The sequence below is a fragment of the Neovison vison genome, chromosome 2, assembly GCF_020171115.1.
Source record: "Neovison vison isolate M4711 chromosome 2, ASM_NN_V1, whole genome shotgun sequence".
NCBI classification, from domain to species: domain Eukaryota; kingdom Metazoa; phylum Chordata; class Mammalia; order Carnivora; family Mustelidae; genus Neogale; species Neogale vison.
The window spans coordinates 42,315,792-42,343,687 of record NC_058092.1 but is presented as its reverse complement, the minus strand read 5'-3'; the positions used below and the strand labels follow the sequence as shown (position 1 = coordinate 42,343,687).

General features: G+C 36.3%; 1 protein-coding gene across 8 annotated transcripts in view; it reads left to right on the top strand.

The window, feature by feature from the left end:
• The window catches only part of TUT4 (terminal uridylyl transferase 4), a 204,204-nt gene that overhangs the window by 138,640 nt on the left and 37,668 nt on the right, over nt 1-27,896 (top strand). For all 8 annotated transcript variants that reach the window (XM_044238236.1, XM_044238238.1, XM_044238237.1 and 5 more), the window contains exons 8-13: nt 6,504-6,573; nt 8,169-8,295; nt 19,313-19,432; nt 19,612-19,824; nt 23,627-23,801; nt 26,275-26,975. In XM_044238236.1, the coding sequence (XP_044094171.1) occupies nt 6,504-6,573; nt 8,169-8,295; nt 19,313-19,432; nt 19,612-19,824; nt 23,627-23,801; nt 26,275-26,975 (1,406 nt within the window). The remainder of the gene's footprint in view (nt 1-6,503; nt 6,574-8,168; nt 8,296-19,312; nt 19,433-19,611; nt 19,825-23,626; nt 23,802-26,274; nt 26,976-27,896) is intronic.

Sequence of the window (27,896 nt, the reverse complement as noted above, 5' to 3'; positions counted from 1 at the left end):
CAGAAAGGGTTGCTGTACTTTGTCAAATGCTTTTTCAGCATTTATTCAGAGTATCATATGGTTCTTGTTCTTTCTTTTATTGATGTGTTGTATCACACTGATTGATTTGCGGATGTTGAACCAACCTTGCAGCCCTGGAATAAATCCCACTTGGTCGTGGTGAATAATCCTTTTAATGTACTGTTGAATCCTGTTGGCTAGTATTTTGGTGAGAATTTTCGCATCTGTGTTCATCAAGGATATTGGTCTATAGCTCTCATTTTTGATGCGATCCTTGTCTGGTGATGCTGACCTCATAAAATGAGTTGGGAAGTTTTCCTTCCATTTCTATTTTTTGGAACAGTTTCAGGAGAATAGGAATTAGTTCTTCTTTAAATGTTTGGTTGAATTCCCCTGGGAAGCCGTCTGGCCCTGGGCTTTTGTTTGTTTGGAGATTTTTGATGACTGTTTCAATCTCCTTACTGGTTATGTGTCTGTTTAGGCTTTCTATTTCTTCCTGGTTCAGTTGTGGTACTTTATATATGTTTCTAGGAATGCATCCATTTCTTCCAGATTGTCAAATTTGTTGGCGTAGAGTTGCTCATAGTATGTTCTTATAATTGTTTGTATTTCTTTGGTGTTAGTTGTGATCTCTCCTCTTTCATTCATGATTATATTTATTTGGGTCCTTTCTCTTTTCTTTTTGATAAGTCTGGCCAGGGGTTTATCAATTTTATTAATTCTTTCAAAGAACCAGCTCCTAGTTTTGTTGATTTGTTCTGTTTTTTGTTTTTTTTTGGTTTCTATTTCATTGATTTCTGCTCTGATCTTTATGATTTCTCTTCTCCTGCTGGGCTTAGGGTTTCTTTCTTGTTCTTTCTCCAGCTCCTTTAGGTGTAGGGTTAGGTTGTGTACCTGAGACCTTTCTTGTTTCTTGAGAAACGCTTGTACCGCTATATATTTTCCTCTCAGGACTTCCTTTGCTGTGTCCCACAGATTTTGAACCGTTGTGTTTTCATTATCATTTGTTTCCATGAATTTTTTCAATTCTTCTTTAATTTCCTGGTTGACCCATTCATTCTTTAGAAGGATGCTGTTTAGTCTCCATGTATTTGGGTTCTTTCCAATTTCCTCTTGTGATTGAGTTCTAGCTTCAGAGCATTGTGGTCTGAAAATATGCAGAGAATGATCCTAATCTTTTGATACCGGTTGAGACCTGATTTAGGACCCAGGATGTGATCTATTCTGGAGAATGTCCCATGTGCACTGGAGAAGAATGGGTATTCTGTTGCTTTTGGATGAAATGTTCTGAATATATCTGGGATGTCCATCTGGTCGAGTGTGTAATTTAAGACCTTTATTTCCTTTTTGGTCTTTTGCTTGGATGATCTGTCCATTTCAGTGAGGGGAGTGTTAAAGTCCCCTACTATTATTGTATTATTGTCGATGTGTTTCTTTGATTTTGTTATTAATTGGTTTATATAGTTTGCTGCTCCCACGTTAGGGGCATAGATATTTAAAATTGTTAGATCCTCTTGTTGGACAGATCCTTTGAGTATTATATAGCATCCTTCCTCATCTCTTATTATAGTCTTTGGCTTAAAATCTAATTGATCTGATATAAGGATTGCCACCCCTGCTTTCTTCTGATGTTCATTAGCATGGTAAATTGTTTTCAATCCCCTCACTTTAAATCTGGAGGTGTCTTTGGGTCTGAAATGAGTTTCCTATAGGCAACATATAGATGGGTTTTGTTTTTTTATCCATTCTGATACCCTCTGTCTTTTAATTGGGGCATTTAGCCCATTAACATTCAGGGTAACTATTGAGAGATATGAATTTAGTGCCATTGTATTGCCTGTAAGGTGACTCTTACTGTATATTGTCTCTGTTCCTTTCTGATCTACTACTTTTAGGCTCTCTCTTTGCTTAGAGGATACCTTTCGATATTTCCTGTAGAGCTGGTTTGGTGTTTGCAAATTCTTTCAGTTTTTGTTTGTCCTGGAAGCTTTTTATCTCTCCTTCTATTTTCAGTGTTAGCCTAGCTGGATATAGTATTCTTGGCTGCATGTTTTTCTCTTTTTGTGCTCTTATTATATCATGCCAGTTCTTTCTGGCCTTCCAGGTCTCTGTGGATAAGTCTGCTGCTAATCTAATATTTTTACCATTGTATGTTACAGACTTCTTTTCCCAGGCTGTTTTCAGGATTTTCTCTTTGTCACTAAGACTTGTAAATTTTACTAATAGGTGATGGGGTGTGGACCTATTCTTATTGATTTTGAGGGGGGTTCTCTGCGCCTCCTGGATTTTGATGCTTGTTCCCTTTGCCATATTAGGGAAATTCTTTCCAATAATTCTCTCAAATATACCTTCTTCTCCCCTCTCTTTCTTCTTCTTCTGGAATCCCAATTATTCTAATATTGTTTCATCTTATGGTGTCACTTATCTCTCGAATTCTCCCCTCGTGGTCCAGTAGCTGTTTGTCCCTCTTTTGCTCAGCTTCTTTATTCTCTGGCATTTGGTCTTCTATATCACTAATTCTTTCTTCTGCCTCATTTATCCTAGCAGTGAGAGCCTCCATTTTTTATTGCATCTCATTAATAGCTTTTTTGATTTCAACTTGTTTAGATTTTAGTTCTTTTATTTCTCCAGAAAGGGCTTTTATATCTCCCGAGAGGGTTTCTCTAATATCTTCCATGCCTTTTTCGAGCCCAGCTAGAACCTTGAGAATCGTCATTCTGAACTCTATGTCTGACATATTACCAATATCTGTATTGATTAGGTCCCTAGCCTTCGGTACTGCCTCTTGTTCTTTTTTTTGTGGTGAATTTTTCTGCCTTGTCATTTTGTCCAGGTAACAGCATATGAAGGAGCAAGTAAAATACTAAAAGATAACAGTATATGAAGGAGCAAGTAAAATACTAAAGCAGGAAAATATGCTTTAACCAAATCAGAAGAGATCCCAAATCATGGGGGTTGTGAGAAGAAAGGGGATAAAAAGAGTTTCAGAAAAAAAAAAAAGAAACAATTAAAACAAGAAAACGAATAAAGAAAAACTATAAAAAAGAACAAAATATATATATACATATATATATTAGATAAACTAGTTAAAAATGTTATAAAAGAAAAGGGTAAAAGTTAAAAAAAATTTAGCAGAAGAAGAAAAAAAAATTGGAATAAAAAAACCAAATTAAATTAACTGCAAGACTAATGAATCATGGGGAGAAAGCCATGAGTTCAGTGCTTTGCTTTCTCCTTCTTTGGAATTCCGCTGCTCTCCTTGGTATTGAACCTGCACTCCTTGGTAGCTGAACGTGGTCCTGGCTGGATTTCTTGTTGATCTTCTGGGGGAGGGGCGTGTTGTAGTGATTCTCAAGTGTCTTTGCCCCAGGCGGAATTGCACCACCCTCAGCCTGGGCTGAGTAATCTGCTCACGTTCGCTTAGGGGAGCTTTTGTTCCCTGAACCCTTTCCGTAGAGTTCAGGAGGACGGGAATGAAAATGGTGGCCTCCCAGTCTCCGGCCCAGAGAAGCCGAGAGCTCCGGGCCGCACTCCTTAGTGCGCCCTCAGAGAATAGCGCCCAATAACTCCAGTCTCCCTGGCCTCCGGCCGCGCTCCGAGCTCACCCAGGCTGCGACCGGTTCAAGGTAACCCCGAGCTGCGAGCTCACTCCTCAGCTCTGTCTCTGTAGCCAGCTTTCCTCTTCTAATACTTGCAAGCTCTGCAACACTCAGACACCCCCAATCCTTCTGTGACCCTGTGAGACCTGGGGCCACGCTGACCCCACGTGGGCTTCACCCCGGTTTAGCCTCTGGAGCGATGTCCCTCAGCTGACCAGACTTTTAAAAGTCCTGATTTTGTGCTCCGTTGCTCCGCTGCTTGCTGGGAGCCGGCCCCTCCCCCCGCGGGCTATCTTCCCGTTGCTTGGATTCGCTTCTCCGCCAGCCCTAACTTTCAGAAAGTGGTTGATTTTCTGAAATTGCTGTCCTTCTTCTCTTCGATCTCCCATTGGATTTGTAGGTGTTTGCAATGTTTAGATAAGCTATCTAGCTGATCTCCTGCTACCTGATGTAGCCTCAGCCTGCTACTTCTCTGCTATCTTCCCAAGTCTAAGTAAAATGTTAAAAAAAATTTTTTTTTAAAGTTTTTCATATCTGCCTTTTCCGTTTGGATTGTTTCTGGTGTAAAATGAACATTCACATAGGTAAAAATACTTCTTATAGTAAAATTTTTTAAAATTACGCCTGTCTTAAACCAGGTCATAGGTTATGTGGTACAATATGGAATATTGTTTTGTTTTTTATTTACTGCTTTTCTTGTTAAAAGTAAATGCTTAAGAGCTGACGATCTGGAGCCAGACTTTCTGGCCTCAAATTTTAGTTCTGCTGCTTATTGGTTGTATCTTTTGGCAGATTATTTAAGTGTTAATATTTCAGTTTCCTCATCTGTAAAATGGCTATATATGCATATATATTTTTTACTATCCTTTTGATGAGAAGATTGTCATCAAACTCAAAATTCAGCCACACGTGGCTCCCTGCTCAGTGGGAGGCCTGCTGCTCCCTCTCCCACTCCCCCTGCTTATGTTCCCTCTCTCGCTGTCTCTCTATCTATTTTATTTATTCATAAATAAATAAAATCTTAAAAAAATTTGCAATTTGTCTTAGAGATAGCTTATTGACCTTAGTCTTACGTGTCATTGACTTCATAGTTTTAAACTTTCTTTCTCTCTTCCTCTCTTTCCCCTCCCCCCGGCCATCAGTTTTTGTTTTTGGTTTTGTTTTTTAAAGATTTTATTTATTTATTTGACAGAAATCACAGATAGACAGAAAGGCAGGCAGAGAGAGAGAGAGAGAGGAAGGGAAGCAGGCTCCCTGCTGACCTGATGCGGGTCTTGATCCCAGGACCTTGGGATCATGACCCGAGCCGAAGGCAGACTCTTTAACCCACTGAGCCACCCAGGCGCCTCATCCCCTGTCAGTTTTTATTGTTAGCTTCTTGTTGGTTGTTTTCCTTAGGTTTTTTTGGTTTGTTGGTTGGTTAGGTTTTTGTTTTTGCGCTCAAAACATTTTATTTGGTCCAGTTAATGTTGTAAAGGGATTTTTAGTATCATTTTCTTTCTTAGTATTTGTTTGTTATTGCACAAAAACTCTGAAGCATATTGCAGATAAGAGGTATAAATAGAGCTTTTACTTTAGAATCAGTGGATAATATCAACTTAGCAAATGTATTTTATTTATTTTTTAAAGATTTTATTTATCAGAGAGGAAGGTTGAGAGGGAGAGCACAAGCAGGGGGTTTGGCAAGCAGAGGGAGAAGCAGGCTTCCTGCTGAGCAAAGAGCTGGACATGGTGGGATCATGACCTGAGACGAAGGCAGACGCTTAATTGAGCCACTGAGGCATCTTGTAAATGTGTTTTGTATACATGACTTAAATACATCTTAAGTCACGTAACATAGGCTTACAAAATTCAGTTTGATAAAAAAGATTATTATTGCTTTTTTCTTTTTAAAATTTTTTAGTTTATTTTTTAATCTAAATTCAATTAAGATACAGTGTATTATTTGTTTCAGAGGTAGAGTTCAGTGATTCATCAGTCTCATAGTGCTCATTACATCATGTGCCCAATGAAAGGATTAAGAAGTTGTGGTATATATATATACACACAGTGAAATACTACTCAGCTGCCTTTATGCCTTCATTGTACTCCTTTAAGACTTCTGTCCTGTCATCTAAAGGATTGAGTTGTTTATAGATTTGTTTTCTAAACCCTTAATTGAGTTCCTTGTGTCTTATTCATTGTTTTATCCACCATGCATAATACAATTCCTGGTATATAAGTCTTCAGCAGATAATTTTTTTATAAGTTAATAATTCCAACAAGTACTACTAAGAGATATTCTTTAAACCTCAAATGAAATAGTATTAAAACATCTATTTTTATTAGACTAAATATTTATGACATGGTAACCTACCTGGGAGTTGTAGAGAAAGACTTCAGAGTGGAAGTATGCTTCACCCTCTTCTTCCTTAAGAGCTTTGATTTGGCAGACCTTTCATATATTAACAGGAAATGGGGCCAGCAGAGTTAGTCTTTTACTTGCATAAATAATTTAAAAGAATTGTCAGAGAATTGTAGATTATCATTTCATGACTTCTTCAGAAGTAGAAGTAAGTGGTATTTGTTGTTTGCTATATTTTTGAAGGTTTAATAACTGACTAGATTGTATACTTACTAGGAAATAGTCAAACTTTTAGAGATGTTAAGTTCTTTCTTCTTAAGGTGATTATAATTTTTGGACAATATTTTGGACTATGCCTGTGGTTTGTGATATACAGCAAATGACACCAAGAGAGGTAAGATATTCTGTTGGTTTGATGCTAATAATGAGAAGTGAATATTATCACAGAAGCAATGTGAGTGATTTTTAGAAGGATGTTACTGCTTAGTGTTTACCATAGAGTAAATATTTGAGAGATGTTGACATCATCTTACTTGGTTTATTTTTTTTCCCCTTATTAGTATTATATATAGATGTGGAATCTGATTTTCATGCCAAAGTTCCTGTTGTGGTATGCAAAGATCGGAAAAGGTTGGTAACAATAATAGAAAATATTTTTTGAAATAACAATAACTGAGTATATAGTGAACATTTCCAAGACAGAAAATTTTATTTTAGATTTCTCTTTGGATTAATATAACTAACCTATTTTCCATTTATTAAAAACAAAAGCTTACTAAAAGCTTGTGAACAAGAAATAGAATTACCAGTTAAAAACAAGACACAGTAAGGCAAAACTTTTTTTTTTTCTCAAGTTCATTCATCCAACAGTATTGAACATTTACTGTATTTTAGGTACTGCTTTGCTGTTGGGATACAAGCATAAATAAGAAGTATCCACTCTTCTTAAGGAGCTCACAGTTTTTTAGAATCTAGTTTTTGAGTCACTAAAATTGAATGAGTCATTGAAGACTATTCTTGCCTTTCTAGTCTGATGTCTATAGGACCGAGAGAACAATGTGCCTGTGAAAAAGGAGATTGAAATAATCCTGATTGAGATCATTGTGGGAGACAAGGAAGCAATATAGAAATAAATAAGTGTTCTTTTATTGAAAAATAACCTATATATCTTAAATTTTAAGGGTACTATATTTTCTTATTCCAAGTTAGAAGGACCTATGGAGATCTAATTCAACTTTGTTGTTTTCTAATTAGAAAATTGAGACATGGAGGAACTAAATGATTTGACCAAATTCACATCAGTTAGAGTAAAATCAGAATTGGAATGAAAGTATTCTGACTTCTAGTGTTTTTTGTTTTTTTGTTTTGTAACCACATTGTATCAAATCGCCTCTTTGTGGAACCTCAGATACATTCTTCTTCCTGCCACCAAAATATCTCTACTATAATTCTGTCACCCCTTAAGGTAGCTCCTATTTTCATTTACATATAAGCATTACCTGTGGGTTAATACACACATCCTTTCTAATCTGGAAGTAGCAGTAAAACCTGGAAGTAGCAGTAAAACCATGAAAGCTTGGATAGGAAAAATTAGAGTCAATAATTATAGCTAGTCAGTTCAGCATTTTATTTTTTCCTTTTTACCCTGTGTAAAGCAAAAAGAATGAACTGGGAAGATATGTTGTACCACTTGATATTGATGAGATCAGTGTCTTTGATGTAAAACAAATTTTGTGATTTCTGATGAATTTAAGTTCTAAGTAAGGTTGAAATTTATTTGTGAAGTACAAATGAGTATTTAAAACATCTTTATATGGAACTCTAGTTATGGAAATGGTTATAGTTTTCAGTAAGCTCTCAGTTTATTAAAAGTCTTATTTTTATTATGACTTCCTAGGTATTAAAATATGGTTACTGAGACAAATCATGAAAAAAATGTTCCTGGTTTCCAGGAACAAACTAAGGATTACAGAAGTGAGGAGATGGGGGATTGGGGTAACCGGATGGTAGGGATTAAGGAGAGCATGTGTAATGATGAGGATTGGGTGTTATATGCAACTAATGAATCATTGACCACTACATCAAAAACTAATGCTGGCTAATTGAACATAATAATAAAACAATGCAAAAAAATTATGATGACTAGAAAGGATAGCCATAGAGTTTGGAATATTCTGGTTTGTAAGATATTAGTATAGTGAAATTTGTTTCTGTCTCATTTACAGTGGTTTGCTTTGTAGAGTGAGTGCAGGAAATGATATGGCATGCCTCACTACTGATTTACTTGCTGCTCTTGGCAAGTTGGAACCTGTCTTTACTCCCTTGGTGTTAGCCTTTCGCTACTGGGCTAAGGTAAGTGGAGCAGAAGAAAAAAAAGTACCTGTCTTTAAGGAAACTCAGGCTTTTTCTTGCTCTAACATGTAACATAAATCTTAATATTTGGAGATAAAATGGTTATCTGTGCTAGACAGAAAGTGCTATGGCAGGTTCTGATTATGGACATGAAAATAAAGCAGTCTCACAAACACAGAATGATTGATTTGTTTTTCTCCTTTTATGTAGTACAGAAGTGTTTTCTTTTGCATAGTAAATGAGGCTCAAATTTTCACTTTTAATGTGAGTGAAAGTTGTAAGATATAAGTTAATGCATAGGTTTGCAAGGTTTTTTTGTTAGCATCTTTTCCCCCCATTTCTGACTTAGAACAATATTCTCTCTCCTCTAAATCATCAGTAAACCTACACACTTTCTGACTGGGTAACTGCTGAGAATCAGTTGTTTCCTAAATTAGAATTAATTATTAAAGACTGTGGTTCCCTTTGTAGTAATTTCTTTGGTATGAAGGTAAGGAGGAGTAATAAAATAATTACTGTTACCAATCCAAATGACTAGAGAGGGTATAGCTTTTCTGTGTATGTTCTTATCAGTGTACTCTTCATGACTTGTTATATTAGTGATGAGGAAATTTTCAGTCTTATTATTTTTTTTTTTAAGATTTTTATTTATTTGTTAGAGAGAGAGAGAGATACAGAGCACAAGCACAGGCAGACAGAGTGGTAGGCTAGAGGCAGAGGGAGAAGCAGGCTCCCTGCCGAGCAAGGAGCCGGATGTGGGACTCGATCCCAGGACGCTGGGATCATGACCTGAACCGAAGGCAGCCGCTTAACCAACTGAGCCACCCAGGCGTCCCGAGGAAATTTTCAGTCTTACACAAAGAGAATGGATTAAGGAACTATGGTGGAATGATAAAGGAGAGCAAAAATTGCTAAAGAATTCTTTTTGGAATTTTTTGTTTGGACTCTGATAAGAGGATTGAACTCAGGGTTGGGTTAGACCTAGCCTGGTTGGTTGAGTAAGGAACAGCTTGAAAAGTAAGTTACAGTCAGAAATCCTAAGGTTGGTGCTTCTTCAACTCAAGGCCTTTGTGTTTGGTGTTCCTTTCATCTAGAATTTTCACTTTTCCAGCATGGTCACTTTTTTACTTTTTTCAGGTTTATGCTCAAATTTCACGTTGTCAGAGTTCTCTGAATATCCTTATATAAAATAGCATTGCCTCCCTCATTCTCCCTGCTTTTACCTTGCTTTATTTTTTTCATAGAACTTGCCATACGTACATTTATTTGTTTGTGATATGTTTTCTTCCAAGAAAATTGTGAACTTAGTGAGGAAAACTGTTTTATTTATTCACTGATGGTCCCAGTGCTCCTTATTTTATTGCACTTGGGGTATTTATTGAATATATGCATGGCCCAATTTCTTCAGAAAGGGGATTTTTAACCATTGGAAGTGACTGGGAGCACTGAACCAGACTGAAGGATATAGTGAGTACCTCTCCTTGTTTATTTCATTATCCCTTGTGCCTAGCATACTATAGAAATTTAGTACTGTGAGATGGAATAAACCAATTCCAACTCTCGTTTTCATAAATATGTGATTTTTAGCAAGACATTTCACTTGAGCCTCAATTTTTCCATCTAGAGAAATTATGTCAAAGGTGATATGAAATAATGCATGAGACTGTACTTTGAACTGTAAAATGCTACGCAATTTTTTAAATTGGCAACTGAGAGTATTTAAACAACAGTAAGGCAACAGGAATAAGAACTGGTGCAAAAACTCTAGTAACCAAGGTTTCTCAGAGTGTGTGATGAGACTGATACCTGAAACATAGCTGTCATTCAGGAAGCTCAGTGTATCAGCTCTGGGAAGGTTATGGGTTTCGTAAGGGATGAAAGAATAAACGGATGTATTTCTTAATTATGCCATAATTTTCTGGTTATCATAAAATAGTGTCCGTTTTCTCACAGACATTCTTTTATTCAAGTAAGTAGACTTGGTAGAAGAATATAAATGATACTCAAATAAGTAATTTTCATTGGGGGGTGGGATGTGATCTATAAACTTTCTTTTCTAAAGTGGCTCTTAGAAAAGACTGCTCAAACTTACATTGATTCCAAATGTACCAGTCAACGAAGGACTCTAAATGTGCATACAAAGCAGGTTTCAGAGTAGTTCTTTCCTATTTCCAACAGAACAGTGTGTCTGATTTTTTGCAGTTTGTGTTAGTTACAAAGAGCTTTTTTTATGGCTTTCATTTGCTGAGTTTATTGTAAGAAACCTAAAAATAATTCCTGGTATGTTTTTGTTCTCAAAGATTTTTTAAATTTAAATTTAAATTTTATTATTACTATTTTTTTGAGATTTATTTATTTGTTTGTCAGAGAGAAAGCACAAGCTGGGGGAATGGCAGGCAGAGGAAGAAGCAGACTCCCTTATTGAGCAAGGAGCCTGATATATGGGACTTGATCCCAGCACCTGCTATCATGACCTGAGCCAAAGGCAGACACTTAACCGACTGAGCAACCCAGGTGTCCCTCAAAGATTTATTTATTTAAAATATTTTATTTATTTGTCAGAGAGAGAGCACGATCGGGGAAGCGGCATGCAGAGCAGGCAGAAGGAGAAGCAGGCCTCCTGCTGAGCAGGAAGCCCAATGAAAGACTCTGTCCGAGGACACTGGGATCATGCCCTGAGCTGAAGGCAGATGCTCAACCGACTGAGCCACCCAGGTGTCTCTCAAAGATATTTTTTTAAACAGTTTTATTTATCTTGAAGTTTTAAGCCACATTGCACATCTTGTAATAAAGCATGGATTTTCTATACCTTGAGGCCTTAGAAAAATTCCAGTTTATAAATATATTCTTGTAACTGATCTAATAAGATTACTGTTGACTATTCTCTGGTTGTCTTCTCCTCCTAAGTAGCTATATTTTTAGCATTCCAGTAGTAGGAAATAGTTTTTTAATAAAGCCTCTTAAAACACTTTGGGCTTGGGGCACCTGGGTGACTCAATAGGTTAAGCCTCTGCCTTTGGCTCAGGTGATGATCCCAGGGTCCTGGGATTGAGCCCCACATTGGGCTCTCTGCTCAGCAGGGAGCCTGCTACCTCCTCTCTCTCTGTCTGCCTCTCTGCCTACTGGTGATCTCTGTCTGACAAATAAATAAAAACAAAAACCCAAAACACTTGAGGCTTATCAGTCTTTTATAGTCAGGTTTCCTGACTGAGAGCCAGATTTTGTGGTTAATAGAAGAATTACTTTTAGCAATATTTGACATCTGAAAGAGATTCCTGGAGATAGCTACATTCAAAAAGTTAAACTGGACCACTTTCTTATACCTTACACAAAAACAAACTCAAAATGGATTAAAGACTGGATTCCTGGGTGGTTCAGTCACTTAAGCATCTGCCTTTGGCTCAAGTCATGATCCCAGGGTCCTGGGATAGAATCCTGCATCAGGCTTCCTGTGTCTGATTCTCCCTTTCCCTTTGCCTGCTGCTCTGCCTGCTTGTGTGCATGTGTGCCTGTTCTCTGTCAAATAAATTAAAAAAATTATAATATAAAAATAAATATAAATATAATAAATATAATAAGATAAATATAATCTTTTAAAAAAGGACTGAAGACCTAAATGTGAGACCTGAAACCAGAAAACATAGGCAGTAATTTCTTTGACTTAGGCCTTAGCAACCTTTTTCTAGATGTGTCTTAGGCAAGGGAACAAAAACAAAAGTAACTGTTGGGACTATGTCAAAATAAAAAGTTTTCATACAGTGAAGGAAACCATCAACAAAACAAAGGCCACCTTACTGAATGGGAGAAGATATTTGCAAATGACATATTTGATAAGTGCTTATTATCCAGAATATATGAAGAACTTCTGCAGTACAGCACCAAAACACCAAATAAGAGACATTTTCCAAAGAAGACATACAGGTGGCCAATAGACAGATGAAAAGATGCTCAACATCACTAATCAGGGAAATGCACATCAAAAGCACAGTGAGATAGCACTTTACACCTAGTCAGAATGGCTGGTATCAAAAAAGATAAGAAATAGCGAGTGTTGGCAAGGATGTGGAGTAAAAAGAACCCTCTTATTAGTAGGAATGTAAATTAGTGCAGCCACTGTGGAAAATAGTATGGAGGTTCCTCAAAAATTTAACATTAGAAATGACATCTGATTCAGTATTTCTACTACTGGGTGTTTAGCCAAAGAAAAAGAAAACACTGTTTTGAAAAGATACAGGTATCCCTATGTTTATACAGCATTATTTACAATAGCCTAAGATATGAAAGTGACCCAAGAGTCCACTGATAGAAGTGTGGATAAAGAAGGTCTGTGTGAGTGTGTATGGAGATCTTGCTATTTGTGACAACGGGTGGACACGGAGGGTTTTATGTTAAGTGAAGTAAGTTACAGAAAGACCAACACAGTGATTTCATATACATGGAATCTAAAAAACAAAAAAAGTAGGAACAGATCCACAAATACAGAGAACAAACTGGTGGTTTCCAGAGGAGAGGAGGGTACGGTGATGGGGAAAATGGGTGAAGAGAAATGGGAGGTATGGGTTTCTGGTATGATATGAATAAGTTACATTAGTGAACAGTATAGCATAGCGAGTATAGTCAATAATACTATAATAGTATTGGTGGTTATAGATAGTAGGTATACTTGTGAGAATAGCATGACATATAGAGTTGTTGAATCAGGCTCCATAGCTCAGGGGTTAGAGCACTGGTCTTGTAGATTTGTTGAATCATTATGTTGTATACCTGAAACTAATGTAACATTATATGCCAGTTATATTTAAATTTAAAAAGTTCTGAGGACCAGCTGACAGGTAATTAAAAAAATAATCTCATACAAGGAAAAAAGAGATCGCTGGGCTTTTTAATTTTTATTTTTATTTATTTATTTTTTTATTTTTATTTTTTATTTATTTATTTTTTTTTTAAAAAGATTTTATTTATTTATTTGACAGACAGAGATCACAAGTAGGCAGAGAGGCAGGCAGAGATAGAGGAGGAAGCAGGCTCCCCGCCGAGCAGAGAGCCCGACGCGGGACTCGATCCCAGGACCCTGAGATCATGACCCGAGCCGAAGGCAGCGGCTCAACCCACTGAGCCACCCAGGCGCCTTATTGTATGTATAAATACAACTTGAGATGCCTGGGTAGCTCAGTTGGTTAAGCATCTGTCTTTGGCTCAGGTCATGATCCCAGGATTCTGGGATTGAGTCCTGCATAGGGCTCCTTGCTCATTGGGGAGCCTGCTTCTTCCTCTGTCTTCTGTTCCCCCTGCTTGTGCTCTCTCTGACAAATAAATAAATCTTTAAAAAAAATACAATGTATACCTTGGTAATTTGATACATGTATTAATTATGAAATGATTACCAACCTGTTACCTCACATAGTTATCTTTATTGTGTGTGTGGTGAGAACATTAAGAACACTAAGAACAGGGGCGCCTGGGTGGCTCAGTGGGTTAAGCCTCTGCCTTTGGCTGAGGTCATGATCCCACTGTGCTGGGATCGAGCCCCACATCGGGCTCTCTGCTCAGCGGGGAGCTCTCTGCTCAGCGGGGAGCCTACTTCCTCCTTTCTCTCTGCCTGCCTCTCTGCCTACTTGTGATCTCTGTCTGTCAAATAAATAAATAAAATCTTTAACAACAACAAAAAAAGAACACTAAGAACAACCTTCTTAGCAAATTTTAGGTGTATATTATAGTAGCGTTACCTGTGGTCCCCATGCTGTATACATTAGATCACCAGAACTTACTCATTTTATGTAACTGAAATTTTGTATCCCTTGACCTATGCCCATTTCCCTCTCCCCCAGCCTCTGGTAACCACCATTTTAGAACTCTACTCTTATGAGTTTGACTATTTTAGATTCTACGTAACGGAGATTAGCATTTAGAAACAGACACTGTTTTCTTTCACTTAGCAAAATGTCCTCTTGGTCCTCCCATGTTACTGCAAATAGGAGAATTCTATTTTTTAAGGCTGAATGAGATACCATTGTAGGTGTGTACCAACTTTTCTTTATCTTTGTTGATAGACATTTAGGTTTTTTCCACAGCTTGGCTAGGACATCCCTCCCTGTGTTTTAAAAACTCTCTTGTAAACTTCCTAAATGTTGTTACTCTGTGAGATGTTCAGTAGTGTTAACAGCATACATGAACAGTTCCTTACAGTTACCAAAATGTTTTTAATTAACTTGATTTAGTCATTAGGCAGCATACCTCCTGTCCTAGGACTCTGGGTAAATGGGAATTTATTCTAGTGGAAAGATTGAGGCTTTTTTTTTTTTTTTTAAAGATTTTATTTATTTATTTGACAGAGATCAGAAGTAGGCAGAGAGGCAGGCAGAGAGAGAGAGCTGGGAGCAGATTGCCCGCTGAGCAGAGAGCCCAAAGCAGGGCTTGATCTCAGGCTCCTAAGATAGTGGCCCTTGCCAAAGGCAGAGGCTTAACCCACTGAGCCACCCAGGTGCTCCTGAGGCTCTTTTTATAAGTGTTTTTTATCCTTTCATTTTAAATTGTATTTTTCTTTTTCTTTTTTTTTTTTTAAAGATTTTATTTATTTATTAGACAGAGATCACAAGTAGGCAGAGAGAGAGGAGGAAGCAGGCTCCCTGCAGAGCAGAGAGCCCGATGCGGGGCTAGATCCCAGGACCCTGGGATCATGACCTGAGCCGAAGGCAGAGGCTTTAACCCACTGAGCCACCCAGGCGCCTCTGTATTTTATTTTTCAAGTAAGCTCTATGCCCAACATGGGGCTTGAACTCATGACCCCAAGTATAAATCTTACTCTGTCGACTGAGCCAACCAAGAGCTCCTGTATTCTTAAATTTACCAAGCCATTAAACTTTAGTGATTATTATTTTTATTACCTAAATAAAAAATGAAAACAAATTTTTAACAAAATCTAGTATAGACTGGTCTTAGATGCAAAAGTTGTAGATGCAAAAGTCTAAATGAAATATAACAAGTACAATATATTAGTGTATCAGAAGGTTGTATGCCACGACTATATAGGGTTTATTTCAGGAGTAAAATAATGGCTTAATATCAGGAAATCTGTTAACACAATTTATTATATTAACAGTTTGAAGCAGAAAAAACATAGAATCTGAAAAGGCATGTTTTTCTTAAAAAAAAACCACTTAAGTAAACTTGTAAAGGAAATTGATGAAGACTGTTTACTAAAAAAATAACAAACATTCTAAACAGTGAATTACTCAAGCAGTAGGTGTTAGAATTAGGAGTATTATAGAGATGTTTGCTAGTAATGTTGTACCTTGTTTTGGGATATTTAAACATGCAATAAGAAAATGAAATAATGTAAATATTGGAGAAACAAAATTTTTTTAAAGATATGATTGTATACCTATACAACTTTAGTAAGAAAACTGTTGGGACTTATAAGAGAATTTAAAAGAAAGAATTTGTAAGATGACAAATTACAATATAAACATAAAATAACCAGTAGCTTTTTTTTCTGTCATGGGAATAACCTGGTAGAGTGGAAATGGAAAAATATTCCTTAGCGATAGTGACACAAATTGTAAAATATTAAGGAATAAATTTAATAAAAAAGGTACAGGAAGAAAATTGTATTATTGAAATGTAAAAATCTGAACAAATTCATTTATTCAGCGAACATTTGTTGAATACTTCCTGTGTGCCAAACACTATTCTAGGTGCTTGAAATATCTAAAGATATATAAAGTCCTGCTGTCATGAAGCTTACATACTTATGGAAGAATTAGCCAGTAAATAAATATATAAGTAACACAGTATCTGATAGATTTTAGTGCTGTAAAAATGAGGTGATGTGATAAGAGTGGCATTATACCAGATGGTTAGGGAAGGTCTTTTTGAGGAAGTGATACGGAAACTCAGACCAGCAGCAACCAGCCACTTGAAAGTCTCAGGGAATAGTATCCTGGATAGCTAGTACAAAGCTTCTGAGGTTCGAATGAGCTTGTAAGACCAGGAAGAAAGACAAGAGTGGCTGAAATGAAGTGAGAGTGAATGTTTCATTGGTTAAGGAATTTGGATTTTTTTTTTTTAAAGATTTTATTTGTCAGAGAGAGAGAGAGAAGGTGTGTGCCCGAGCGAGCATGGGGAGTGGGGAGGGGGGAGTAGCTGAGGGAGAAGCAGACTCCCTGCTGAGTAGGGAGCTCAATGAGGGACTTGATCCCAGGACCCTGGGATCAGGACCTAAGCTGAAGGCAGATGCTAAACTGACTGAGCCACCCAGACATCCCCGGAATTTGGATTTTAATTGCAGTGAGAAAGCAGTTCTAAAAGTTGTGTATGAGTTGATGTGATTTATGTTTTGAAAAGATCTTTCTGGGATAAAGAGTACAAGGAAAGAACTCATTAATCAGGCTGCTGTAGTAGATCAGCCAGAGGTGATTATGGTGTGTGCTAGGTTTGAATGGATATGAAGCATAGTAGACAGATTTGGGATGAGTTTTGGAGGTAAGACTTGTAGAGGTATTGGTTATGAGAGTTTAGGGGAAGTGAGTAATTAATGAAAACTCATGAATTTTTGGAAACTGCAAAGATACAAAGTTCTTAGGAAAGGAGATGGTACCCTTAAAATGTAAAGTCATCTTAATTTTCAAATGTATGGTAATTTCAATTAGAAATGCCCAGAATTTAAAAAAATTTGATAAAATTGTCTTAAAATTAGTATGGAAGAATGTTTGAGGGTACCCAGAAGAATTCAGAAAGAGAACAATAGTGAAGGGGACCTACTTTACCACTGTGAAACTGCTTACAGTTTGCCTTTATCTTTATCTTACAGGATATGCCTTTGGCATAGGAATAGACAAATAGATTCGTGAAACAGAAGTCCAGAAGTAGATCCTAGTGTAAATGAAATTTTAATGTATGAGAAAATAAAATATTTCATTTCAGTAATAAAACAATGGTTTATTTGGCAAATGGTGCTGTCACAACTGTATTTTTAAATTTAATTTATTTTTTAACTGTATTTTAAAATTTAATTTTTTATTTAAATTCAATTAATTAATATATAGTGTATTATTAGTTTCAGTGAACAACTGTGTATTTCTTTTTTTTTTTTTTTAAAGATTTTATTTATTTATTTGACAGAGAGAAATTACAAGTAGACAGAGAGGCAGGCAGAGAGAGAGAGAGGAAGCAGGCTCCCTGCTGAGCAAAGAGCCCCATGCAGGACTTGATCCCAGGACTCTGAGATCATGACCTGAGCCGAAGGCAGCAGCTTAACCACTGAGCCACCCAGGCGCCCCCAACTGTGTATTTCTTGAAGAAAGTACTGTTGAATCCTTAGGACACTAAGTGCAAAAATAAATTCTACTTAAATGAAACATCAAAATTTTAGGAGAAAATTTAAGAGTATGTATATATGCTATGGTTTGGAGAAACCTTCTTATGATAGGAAACCTAGAAGCTATATTGCAAAAGCCTATACACACACGTTAATATATTTTACATGATAAAAGCTTCCTTAAATAAGGTCAAAATAAAAGCAGATTGGGAAAAATAACATTGTCCAAGTGTATGTATCTGATTTAAAGGGCTATTAACTGTAATGTAAATTGATATGCAGTGTGTACAAATAGAAAAAATTGGCAAAAGATTCAATAGGCGGTTGAGAAAAGAGCAAATCTAAATGGTTAGTAAACATATAAAAATTGTGCAGTATCAACATTGAGGACATGCAAATTGAAGTAATCATTAGATAATTGTATCACACCGGCATTTTCTTTTTAAAGATTATTTATTTATTTATTTATTTATTTATTTATTTGATGGAGAGTGGGAGAGCACAGGCAGGGGGAGTGGCAGGCTCCCTCCTCGGCATGGTGCCAGATGCAGGCCTGTGTGGGCAGATCCCAGGACCCTGGGATCATGACCTGAGAGGAAGACAGTAGATTAACCAATTGAGCCACCCAGGCCCCTACCCTTGGCATTTTTTAAAAAGTGGTAATACTTAGTGTTGGAAAGTGTTATGAGTACATTCATGTTAACTGGTGAAAAGAGGAATTTTTGTAGTGATTTTGGAAAACTTATTAGAAATTAGGTATTTCACACATTTTTATTAATTTACTTATTTTTAAAGATTTATTTATTAGAGAGAGAGTGCAAATGAGCTCAGGGGTGGGGAGAGGCAAAGAGGGAGAGCGAAACCCAGGCAGACTCAGCGCTAAGCACAGACACCAACACAGGTCTTGATTCCATGACTCTGAGACCACAAACTGAGCTGAACTAAGAGATGGATGCTTAACTGACCGTGCTACCCAGGTACCCCTCTAGCACACATTTTTAAATCCAGCAAACACATTCTTGGGAAAACAGCTCATATAAATAAGCACCGATAATTAGGAAATGCATATAAGACAAAACAGCATTGCTTAAAGTGGCAAAAATTGGGAACAAAATTTGAATGTCCTCGGGTGGGAAGATTATTAAGTAGCCATACAGATCATAACCTATAATTTAAGCATTTAAAAGAATGCTAAGAAAGTAAATAAATAAATAATTGTGTTCTATCTGTACTAATTGACTTAGAGGAACTTTGTTGTTACATTGTTAAGGGAGAAGAATAATACACAGATGTGTATAATACATAATTTTTCTAAGAGAATGACATAAAACAAAATCTTTCCTGCATTTATATAGAAAATAGAAATATATAGGAATACATTTGTATGTAGTTATTAGAGTATAGAAAAAGGCATGTAAGTGTTCATAGATGATCTTTAACATTGAGGCAGAAGTAGAAGGCAAGGTAAAATATTTTAAAAATGTGTACACAGTAAAAGCACTATGTATGATATTCCATTTAACTCCATTCCATTAAAATAATATGTGACTTTATATGCAATAAAGAAATGAATGGAAAGATTGTCACCAATGTGTTAACAGTTATTTCAGGGTGGTGAGTGATCATAGTGAAAACAAAATTATGAGGGGAACAAAGAAAATTAAAGCTAATGGCAATATTTTCTCCCCTTCTGTTTTGCAGTTATGCTATATTGACTCCCAAACTGATGGTGGAATCCCTTCCTACTGTTTTGCTTTAATGGTGATGTTTTTTCTACAACAAAGAAAACCCCCTCTTCTTCCTTGCTTACTTGGAACTTGGGTAAGCATGAATTTGTGACGTATATGTGCTTGTATATGTGTAGTTTGCTCTGACAGAGTACTCTGTTCAAACATTTTAAGCGGAATTCTGGTTTGTTTGTTTGTCCATCTTTTTGTTTTGTTTTGTTTTGTTTTTTTAATAATTTTTCCACTACCAATTTGGAATGCCTTTTTATATAGATTGAAGGCTTTGACCCAAAAAGAATGGATGACTTTCAGCTGAAGGGCATAGTAGAAGAGAAGTTTGTGAAGTGGGAATATAATTCAAGTAGTGCAACTGAGAAAAACTCAATTGCTGAGGAAAACAAAGCTAAGGCAGACCAACCAAAAGATGATACCAAGAAGACAGACACAGACAACCAAAGTAATGCCATGAAGGAAAAACATGGCAAAGTAAGCTTTTTTTGTTTTTGTTTTTGTTTTTGGCTTTTCTCTCTGTAGAATTTGTGATGCCTTCTGTTGAAGCTGCTCTTTAATAGTAGATTGACTGACTGCATAAGCCTCTTGGCCTCATTTTCCTCATCTGTAAAGTGAGGGGTTGATCTGGTTTAGTTTTTCAGTACTGAGATTCCCTAATGAATTTGTACCTCATTTTGGAAGATGTGTATTGTTTGAATCTTATCATATGGTAATTCTTTGTATCTTTTTCATTTAGACAAGGAAAATTTCCTTCAGGAGTTGGGCTGTGATCACAACTTTAGCATATGGGAATTATGTTGCCAGATTGGTGGAAAAATAAAGGCCCTTTCCTCCTCTGTTGGGGGTGGCTTGCTTATTTAATCTTCAACATTCATTTATTAAGGACCTGCTATGTGCCAGACATTATCTTGAGGGCTAGGGAACCAAAGATGAATATCCATGGATTGTGTCCTCCAGAAGTATGTAGTCTTTTGAAATAGACATATTATTACAGAAATAAAAGCATTACTGAAATGGTTGCTCTAGCTATACTGAATTATATGTAGTTCCCTGAACAGTCATTCTTAGTCCCTTCAATTCTCCCACTTTCCTAGACTTCTTTTTCCTTTCCTCTCAAACCACCAATACTCAGCTAATGATTTTGCTTATTACTTCACTGAGAAAACTGAAGAAATCAAAAGAGAACTTCTGCATACTCCCACCACCACCTGCTGCTATCTCACATAGTCTGACTTGATGCCTGCTTTCATAAAGGAACTTCCCAAGTTGCTATCTAATTTTCTCCACTTGGGTATTTAATCCCATCCATTCTTATTTATTCTATAACACTGCTCTAGCACCTCTTCTCTTTCCTTCCTTAAGTTAGCAATTTTTCATCTGTAAGCAAACATGCTTTTATTTCTCCCATTTTGAATAAAAATATGGATATCATTTCCCTTCCCAGCGATTCCTTTGTACCCTTTACCAGTAAAACTTCTTGAAAGAATTGTTCATATTCATTATTTCCAATATCAGTTTCCTCTTAACTCACTGTAATCAGGCTTTGACCCTCATCAACCTACCAAAATTTGTATTGTCAATATCATTTATCTTCCATGTTGCTAAATCCAGTTGTTGCTTCACAATTTTTATATTTTTGATGTATCAGCAATATTTACCAGTGGATTACTCTGAAAAATTTCTTAACTTGACTTTCAGGATAGCACACCCGTGGCTGATTATTTCTTCTCAGTCTTTGTCGCTGGTTTCTTCTTTCCACTTGAATCTCTTAATGTTGGCATGCTCCAGGGCTCAGTCCCTGATCCCTTCGCCTTTCTTCTGCATCTTCACTCCATTGGTGATCTTATCCAGTTGCATGGGTCTTACATACTATCTGTGTAATACTCTCTAATTTAAGTCTTCAGCCAAACCACACTCCTGAAATTCTATAGTTGTTTGCAACTACCTTTTTAATGTCGCTACTTAGATGTCTTAATAGGTGTCTTAAACTTAACATGCCGAAAACTGGACTCCTGGTCTTCCTCTTTCTCCACAAGCAGTGTTCACATCTAAATTGCTGGCACTTCGTCCTTTCAGATGATCAGTCAGAAGCCTTGGAGTCATCTTTTACTTCTCTCTTTTATACCCTGTATGAAGTCTGTCAGGAAATCCTGTCATTTTTATTTCAAAATATATTTAGAATTTGACCACTTCTCACCACCTGCACTGTTAACATGCTTGTCCTAGCCACCATCATCTTTGACTTGGATTACTACTGTAGTCTCATAATGAGTTTCCCTGTATCTACCATTGTTCTTTATACAGTTGACCCTTGAATAACATGGGTTTAAACTGTGCATGTCCACTTATGTGGATTATTTTTTAATATAGTCTAATACTATAAATGTATTTTTCTCTTATAATTTTCTTAACATTTTCTCTAGCTTACTCTAAGAATACAGTACATGATAAATATATAAAATATGTATTGGTTGACTACGTAATCAGTAAGCCTTTTGGCTAACAGCATATATCACTGGTTAAGTTTTGAGGGAGTCAAAAGTTAATATGTAGATTTGACCTCATAAGGGTCTGTGTGCCCCTAACCCCTGTATCATTCAGGAGCCAACTGTAGTCTGTTCTCAGCACAACAATCAAAATGGTTCTTCAGGGGCACCTGGGTGGCTCAGTGGGTTAAAGCCTCTGCTTTCGGCTCAGGTCATGATCCCAGGGTCCTGGGATCAGCTCCATATAGGGCTCTCTGCTCAGCAGGGAGCCTGCTTCCCTTCCTCTTCTCTGCCTGCCTCTCTGCCTACTTGTAATCTCTGTCTGTCAAATAAATTTAAAAATATATATATATATTTTTTAAAAAATGGTTCTTCAGAAACTTAAGTCATATCATGTCCTTCCTTCTCTCCACACTAAAAATGCTTCAATTGCTCCTCATTTAATTTAGTATACAAACTGAGGAGTCCTTACTGACTAGTCCTTTGTTTTCTCTTCTCTTCTCCTTTCTCTGCTACTCTAGCTTTCATGGTTTTATTTTTAAAGCTAGTAACACTTCTAGTTGTTTGTTTGCTCTATCTATTCCCTATTCCTAGAATGCTTTTCCCTCTTCTTCAGATCATACCTTTTTAACAAGAGCTGTCCTGACCATGCTATTTAACACTGAAACCATGTCATACTCCCATTCTTCCAATTTGTTTTTTACTAAACCTACTCAACTTCTTTTCATTTCCACAGCACTTTGCTTTCTTTAACTTGCTATGTAATTTACTTGTTTTTTGTTATCTTCCTCCCCTGGAAAGGAAGATCCAGTAAGGCAAGGATCTCGAGGGTTTTTTCACAGACATAGCCCAAGTGCCTGGCACATAGTAGACACTGAATGAATAATCGTAGAATTGAATGAATGGATGACTGTTTATGTTCTTTAGTGGTCATTTTTAGCTAATTCCTTTAGAATTCAGATATTATCTCTTTTGTTAAAACCCCCTTAATTTAGAGGCCCATGTTAGCACACAGTCTTTACTTTAATTGTTAAATTGTCTCTTCCTTTCCTAATACTCTGTGAAGTAGGCTCTCTCCTTATATGAGTGGCAGTATGGTAGGTAGAGTGATTAACAACATGAATTCAGTAGCCAGGGTCCTGAGTCAAATCCTTTTCCTGTATTATCTACCTCACAGAGTTGTTAGAAGTAATAGTAACTGTATGTGCAACACTTAAAAAGAGTGAATGATGCAGAGTGACCATTATGTTTAAGTGTGAACGCTCATTATTTTTTTTATATCCCCAGTACAGTGCCAGGGACATAGTAGGTTCTAAATAAATGTTTGCTGAATGAAGGAATTAGCTTTTAAAAGCCCAGGGCACTTACTTAGATTTTTAAAGTAATTACCAGAACAAGGAGCTGCAGTAATTGTTATGCAATGGTTTGCAACCTTGGCTGCACAGGAGAATCACTTAGGGGGCTTTAAAAATCCCATTGCCCAGGTCAGTTAAATCAGAATCTTGGGCAGGGTATGGGAGGTAGGAATGGTATGGAGCTTAGGTACTAGTGTATTTTAATGTTCCCAATGTGATCTGATATAGCCAAGGTTGAGAATCACTGGTTTAATGGGAAAAAAAAAAAACCCATAAAATTCTTTGAGTCCGTGAACTAGGACTGTGTTCCCAGCTGTGTAAGTTACTTCTTTATGCCTCAGTTTTTGGAAAAGTAATATCTGAGATCTTTTAAAATGAAAATTGTGATTCTGTAGTTCTGTGAAACCTAAATGAAAAGTATTTTTTCTTTTCCAGTCTCCTTTAACATTGGGAACACCAAATCAGGTATCCTTGGGGCAGTTGTGGTTAGAGCTGCTAAAATTTTACACACTGGATTTTGCTTTGGAAGAATATGTCATATGTGTACGGATACAAGATATTTTAACAAGAGAAAACAAAAACTGGCCTAAAAGGCGAATAGCTATTGAAGGTGAGATGATATGTTATATTTCATTTGGAGAATATGTTTTTGTGCCACTCATCTTTTGTTTCTAATACAGTGTTATAAATTATATCTCTGGCTTTGTAGCACTGTATATGCCACTAGGTTGTCATTGTATATGTCAAGTAAATTCTTTATCAAGTCATGATAGTTTTATAAGATTAATAATAATTTTAAGGTTTCAAAACTATAAATATATTGTTTGGGTTATTAGCTTATTACATGCCTTTATTTTTATTTCTTAATTCTTTTGAAAAATTTCAAAAATATAGGAAAATAGAGAAATTACTCAAAATAGTCTTCATATTCCTGTAAGTTTCTGTCATAAAGTTATGTTAAAATGTAATTTGAAAATCTGGTTTTTCCATTATCTTCTAAAGTACCTCATCTCTATGGAATGTGTAAGTCACTGGAGTGTATATTGAGAACATAATCACTGGTGTTGGAGTAGAGTTGTATGGTGACAGATGGAAGCTACACTTGGGGAGAGTACAGCGTAACTATAGAGTTGTTGGATCACTATGTTGTGCAGCTGAAACTATAATGTAACATTGTCAGCTATACTTCAAAAACATTTTTAAAAAAAGTGCCTCAGTTGTTAAATATGGCTAAGCCAAAGAGAAGAGAGATTGATTTGGGAAAAAAAATTGTTGGTAAAAAAGTTTCACATGAAATCCCAAGAATATTAATATTTTAGAATGCAAAGTAATAGAACAGTTTCTAGAAAACTTATATCATGCAGCATTTCACTTTTTACAGATTAGGAACTGAATTTCTGTCCATCATTGTAGTCTGTTTAGACTTTATATTCTTCTGTTCCCTGTCCTCTGTTGGCCTTCTGTAGAACCCACAGATACTCTTATACACCCTGGGTGGCTCAGTTGGTTGAGCAGCTGCCTTCGGCTCGGGTCATGATCCCAGCGTCCTGGGATCGAGTCCCACATCGGGCTCCTTGCTCGGCAGGGAGCCTGCTTCTCCCTCTGCCTCTGCCTGCCTCTCTGTCTGCCTGTGCTCGCTCTCTATCCCTCTCTCCCTGACAAATAAATAAATAAAATCTTAAAAAAAAAAAATTAAAAAAAAAGTACTTAAATCTTATACACTTACATATAGTAAATAAATGAGCTCTAAAGCTTGTAGCTATCATAATTGGTCTTCTCGTCTTTTTCTTTTTCCTCTTCTAGAAGGAGAGCGAAAATGTTTGGGTTTAGGTAACATCCTGTAGACTTAGATAACAGCAAAAAGTAACAGATATCCAAACATTAACAATCTGAAGCCTGCCTGTTAATTCTTTTACTTGGTGATCTTCAGTAGTGGAGAAAATGTGTATCTTTTGGGTGTCATTTGTTTTTTGTATTTATTTATATTATATTATTATATATATTATGTTAAATTTTTGTATTTAAGGCTTACAAAATCCAAAAGCTGCTAAGCATTTTCGAGGTCTTTTATATTTTCTTAATAACGAGGATGTAGTTGATATAAACCTTTTCAGCATACCCATTTTAGATTGGACCAAATTTAAATTTTGGTTTAATTTTCTTTTTTTTTTTTAAAGGATTTATTTATTTATGTAACAAATCACAAGTAGGCAGAGAGCAGAGAGAGAGGGGGAAGCAGGCTCCCCGCTGAGCAGAAAGCCACATGCGTTGATGTGGGACTTGATCCCAGGACCCTGAGATCATGACCTGAGTGGAAGGCAGAGGCTTAACCCACTGAGCCACCCAGGCACCCCAAATTTTACTTTCTTAGATCTCTTTTTTCATGCCTTTTTTTTTTTTTTTAAAGATTTATTTTATTTATTTATTTGACAGACAGAGATCAGAAGTTGGCGAGAGGCAGGCAGAGAGAGAGGAGGAAGCAGGCTTCCCACAGAGCAGAGAGCCCGATGCGGGGCTTGATCCCAGGACCCCGGGATTATGACCCGAGCCGAAGGCAGCGGCTTAATCCACTGAGCCACCCTATTTCTCCCTTTAATTTTCTGATTTCACTGAAATTAAATATTAAAATCCCATTTTTTAACTTGAAGCTTTGAAAATTTTAGGTTATATATTTTTTTCCTTAAATTGCAAGGAGAATGTAGCTAAAGAATATTGTGATGAGATGAAAATTTTGAATGGGTCCTGGAGGAGACTTGAAAAAGTTCATCTAATGACAGCCTAGGAAGGCATAACAGTCTGCCTTTACCAGTTTTATCATTGAAATTTTTAAATTACTGAGTTGGTGTCCTTGGCCAACCTCTCATTAATTACCCTTGTTATTATTCTTTTCTCTTTTCCCCTTAGCATTTGCTGTTGTATTTTCCATATTCATTTTACAGGAACTCCCACTTAGACTTTAGGTTAGGGAAGGTTTGGGAAATTGTACTCTGCTGATAGTATAGCAGTTCAAATCTGTTTGAGGAAGCTTGGAATTGTAGTTTGTTAGTAGATACTTAGCAACTGACCATTTCCTTTCTTACTAGATCCATTTTCAGTCAAGAGGAATGTTGCACGAAGCTTAAACAGCCAGCTTGTTTATGAATATGTTGTGGAGAGATTCAGGGCAGCTTATCGGTATTTCGCCTGTCCTCAGAGGAAGGGTGGAAATAAATCTACAGTGGATTCCATGAAAAAAGAGAAGGTGAAAATAAGCAATAAGAAACCAGTGAAGTCTGACAATATGGCATCCAGTTGTTGCATTCTACTTGGAGAAAGCACAGAAAAAATAAATGCAGAAAGAGGTCAACCTAATAAATATGATGAAATGGAATGTACATCGCAGAGATGTATTACTGAAGATAACAGTTTGTTGGTAAATGAACTAGATTTGGCTGAACTTGGACAGGAATCTTCCTGTCTTTCTACCAGTGAAGGCAGTGAATTAGAGCCAAAATCAAATAAGAAACAAGATGATTTAGCACCTTCAGAAACTTGTTTAAAAAAGGAACTCAGCCAGTGTAATTGTGTTGATTATAAATCCCCTGACCCAGATGAATCTGTTGGTACAGACTGCAGGTCAAACACAGAAACCGAGAGTTCACATCTCATTGTGAGCACTGACACATCTGCTACCTCTTGCAACTGCAAAGCTACAGAAGATGCTTCTGATCTTAATGATGATGATAACCACCCCACCCAGGAATTATATTATGTGTTTGATAAGTTTATTTTAACCTCTGGCAAGGTAGGATACAGTTTGTAAACAATTTGTAAGATTTTGTGGGTTTTTTTTTTTTAACAACTGTATTTGTAGTTTTTAGATTCAGAAATGTAAAAATAGCTCCGTGATGGTAGACTGTTATATTTTGGTGTATATTTTCACTTTTCCATTTTACATTTTTCCCTGTAGTTGTCTTTAAGGAATGTATATAAAACCCCCAAAGGTTTCAAAACTCTTATTACTAGTTGGTTTATTTCACTTTCTCATATAAAAGGATTCATCAAATATTTTGTGAAAATCAGTTTGTCAGAGGCCGCATGTATTTTAAAATTTTATTTATGTTTATTTTTTCTTCCACAAAGAAGAATATAAGGTTTGTGAATTCTTATAGTATTTTACTTTAAAGTTTTGTTTGTTTTTTTGACATGGGGTGAGTGAATATAAATTTAATAAAGATAGATGAGCAGAAACTAAGATCAGGAACCAAAAATATGAAGAGTCCAGATTCTGTCTCTGCCATTGAGCTTTTCTTTGGGTGTTGGCATATCCTTTATAAATTAATGAAGTCTTAACTTTCCTACTTTTAAAGTGCGATAATCTGAACTTGAACTTGATAAATTGTGGAAATCAAAATACCTCAGTAACAGAAAAGAAGCAGCAACTACTTTGTTAATGAAAGAAAGTTATAACTAAGTCACATAGCTTCAAATATAGTATACATAATTGATATAACAGCACCCAAGATGAAAGATTATATAGATAATGTGTAAACCAAGTAGAATATTTTTTTGAAAACCTAGAAAGTTATCCAGTTTTATTGTTTTTATCAATAACTAGTTATTGACAAGCTTTAAAATTTTTAACCTAATTACTAAGCTGTGTTTCTTCATTCTTTGTAAGGATATATCTATTGCATTTTTTTTTTTTAGGTTGCAGTATTTAGGA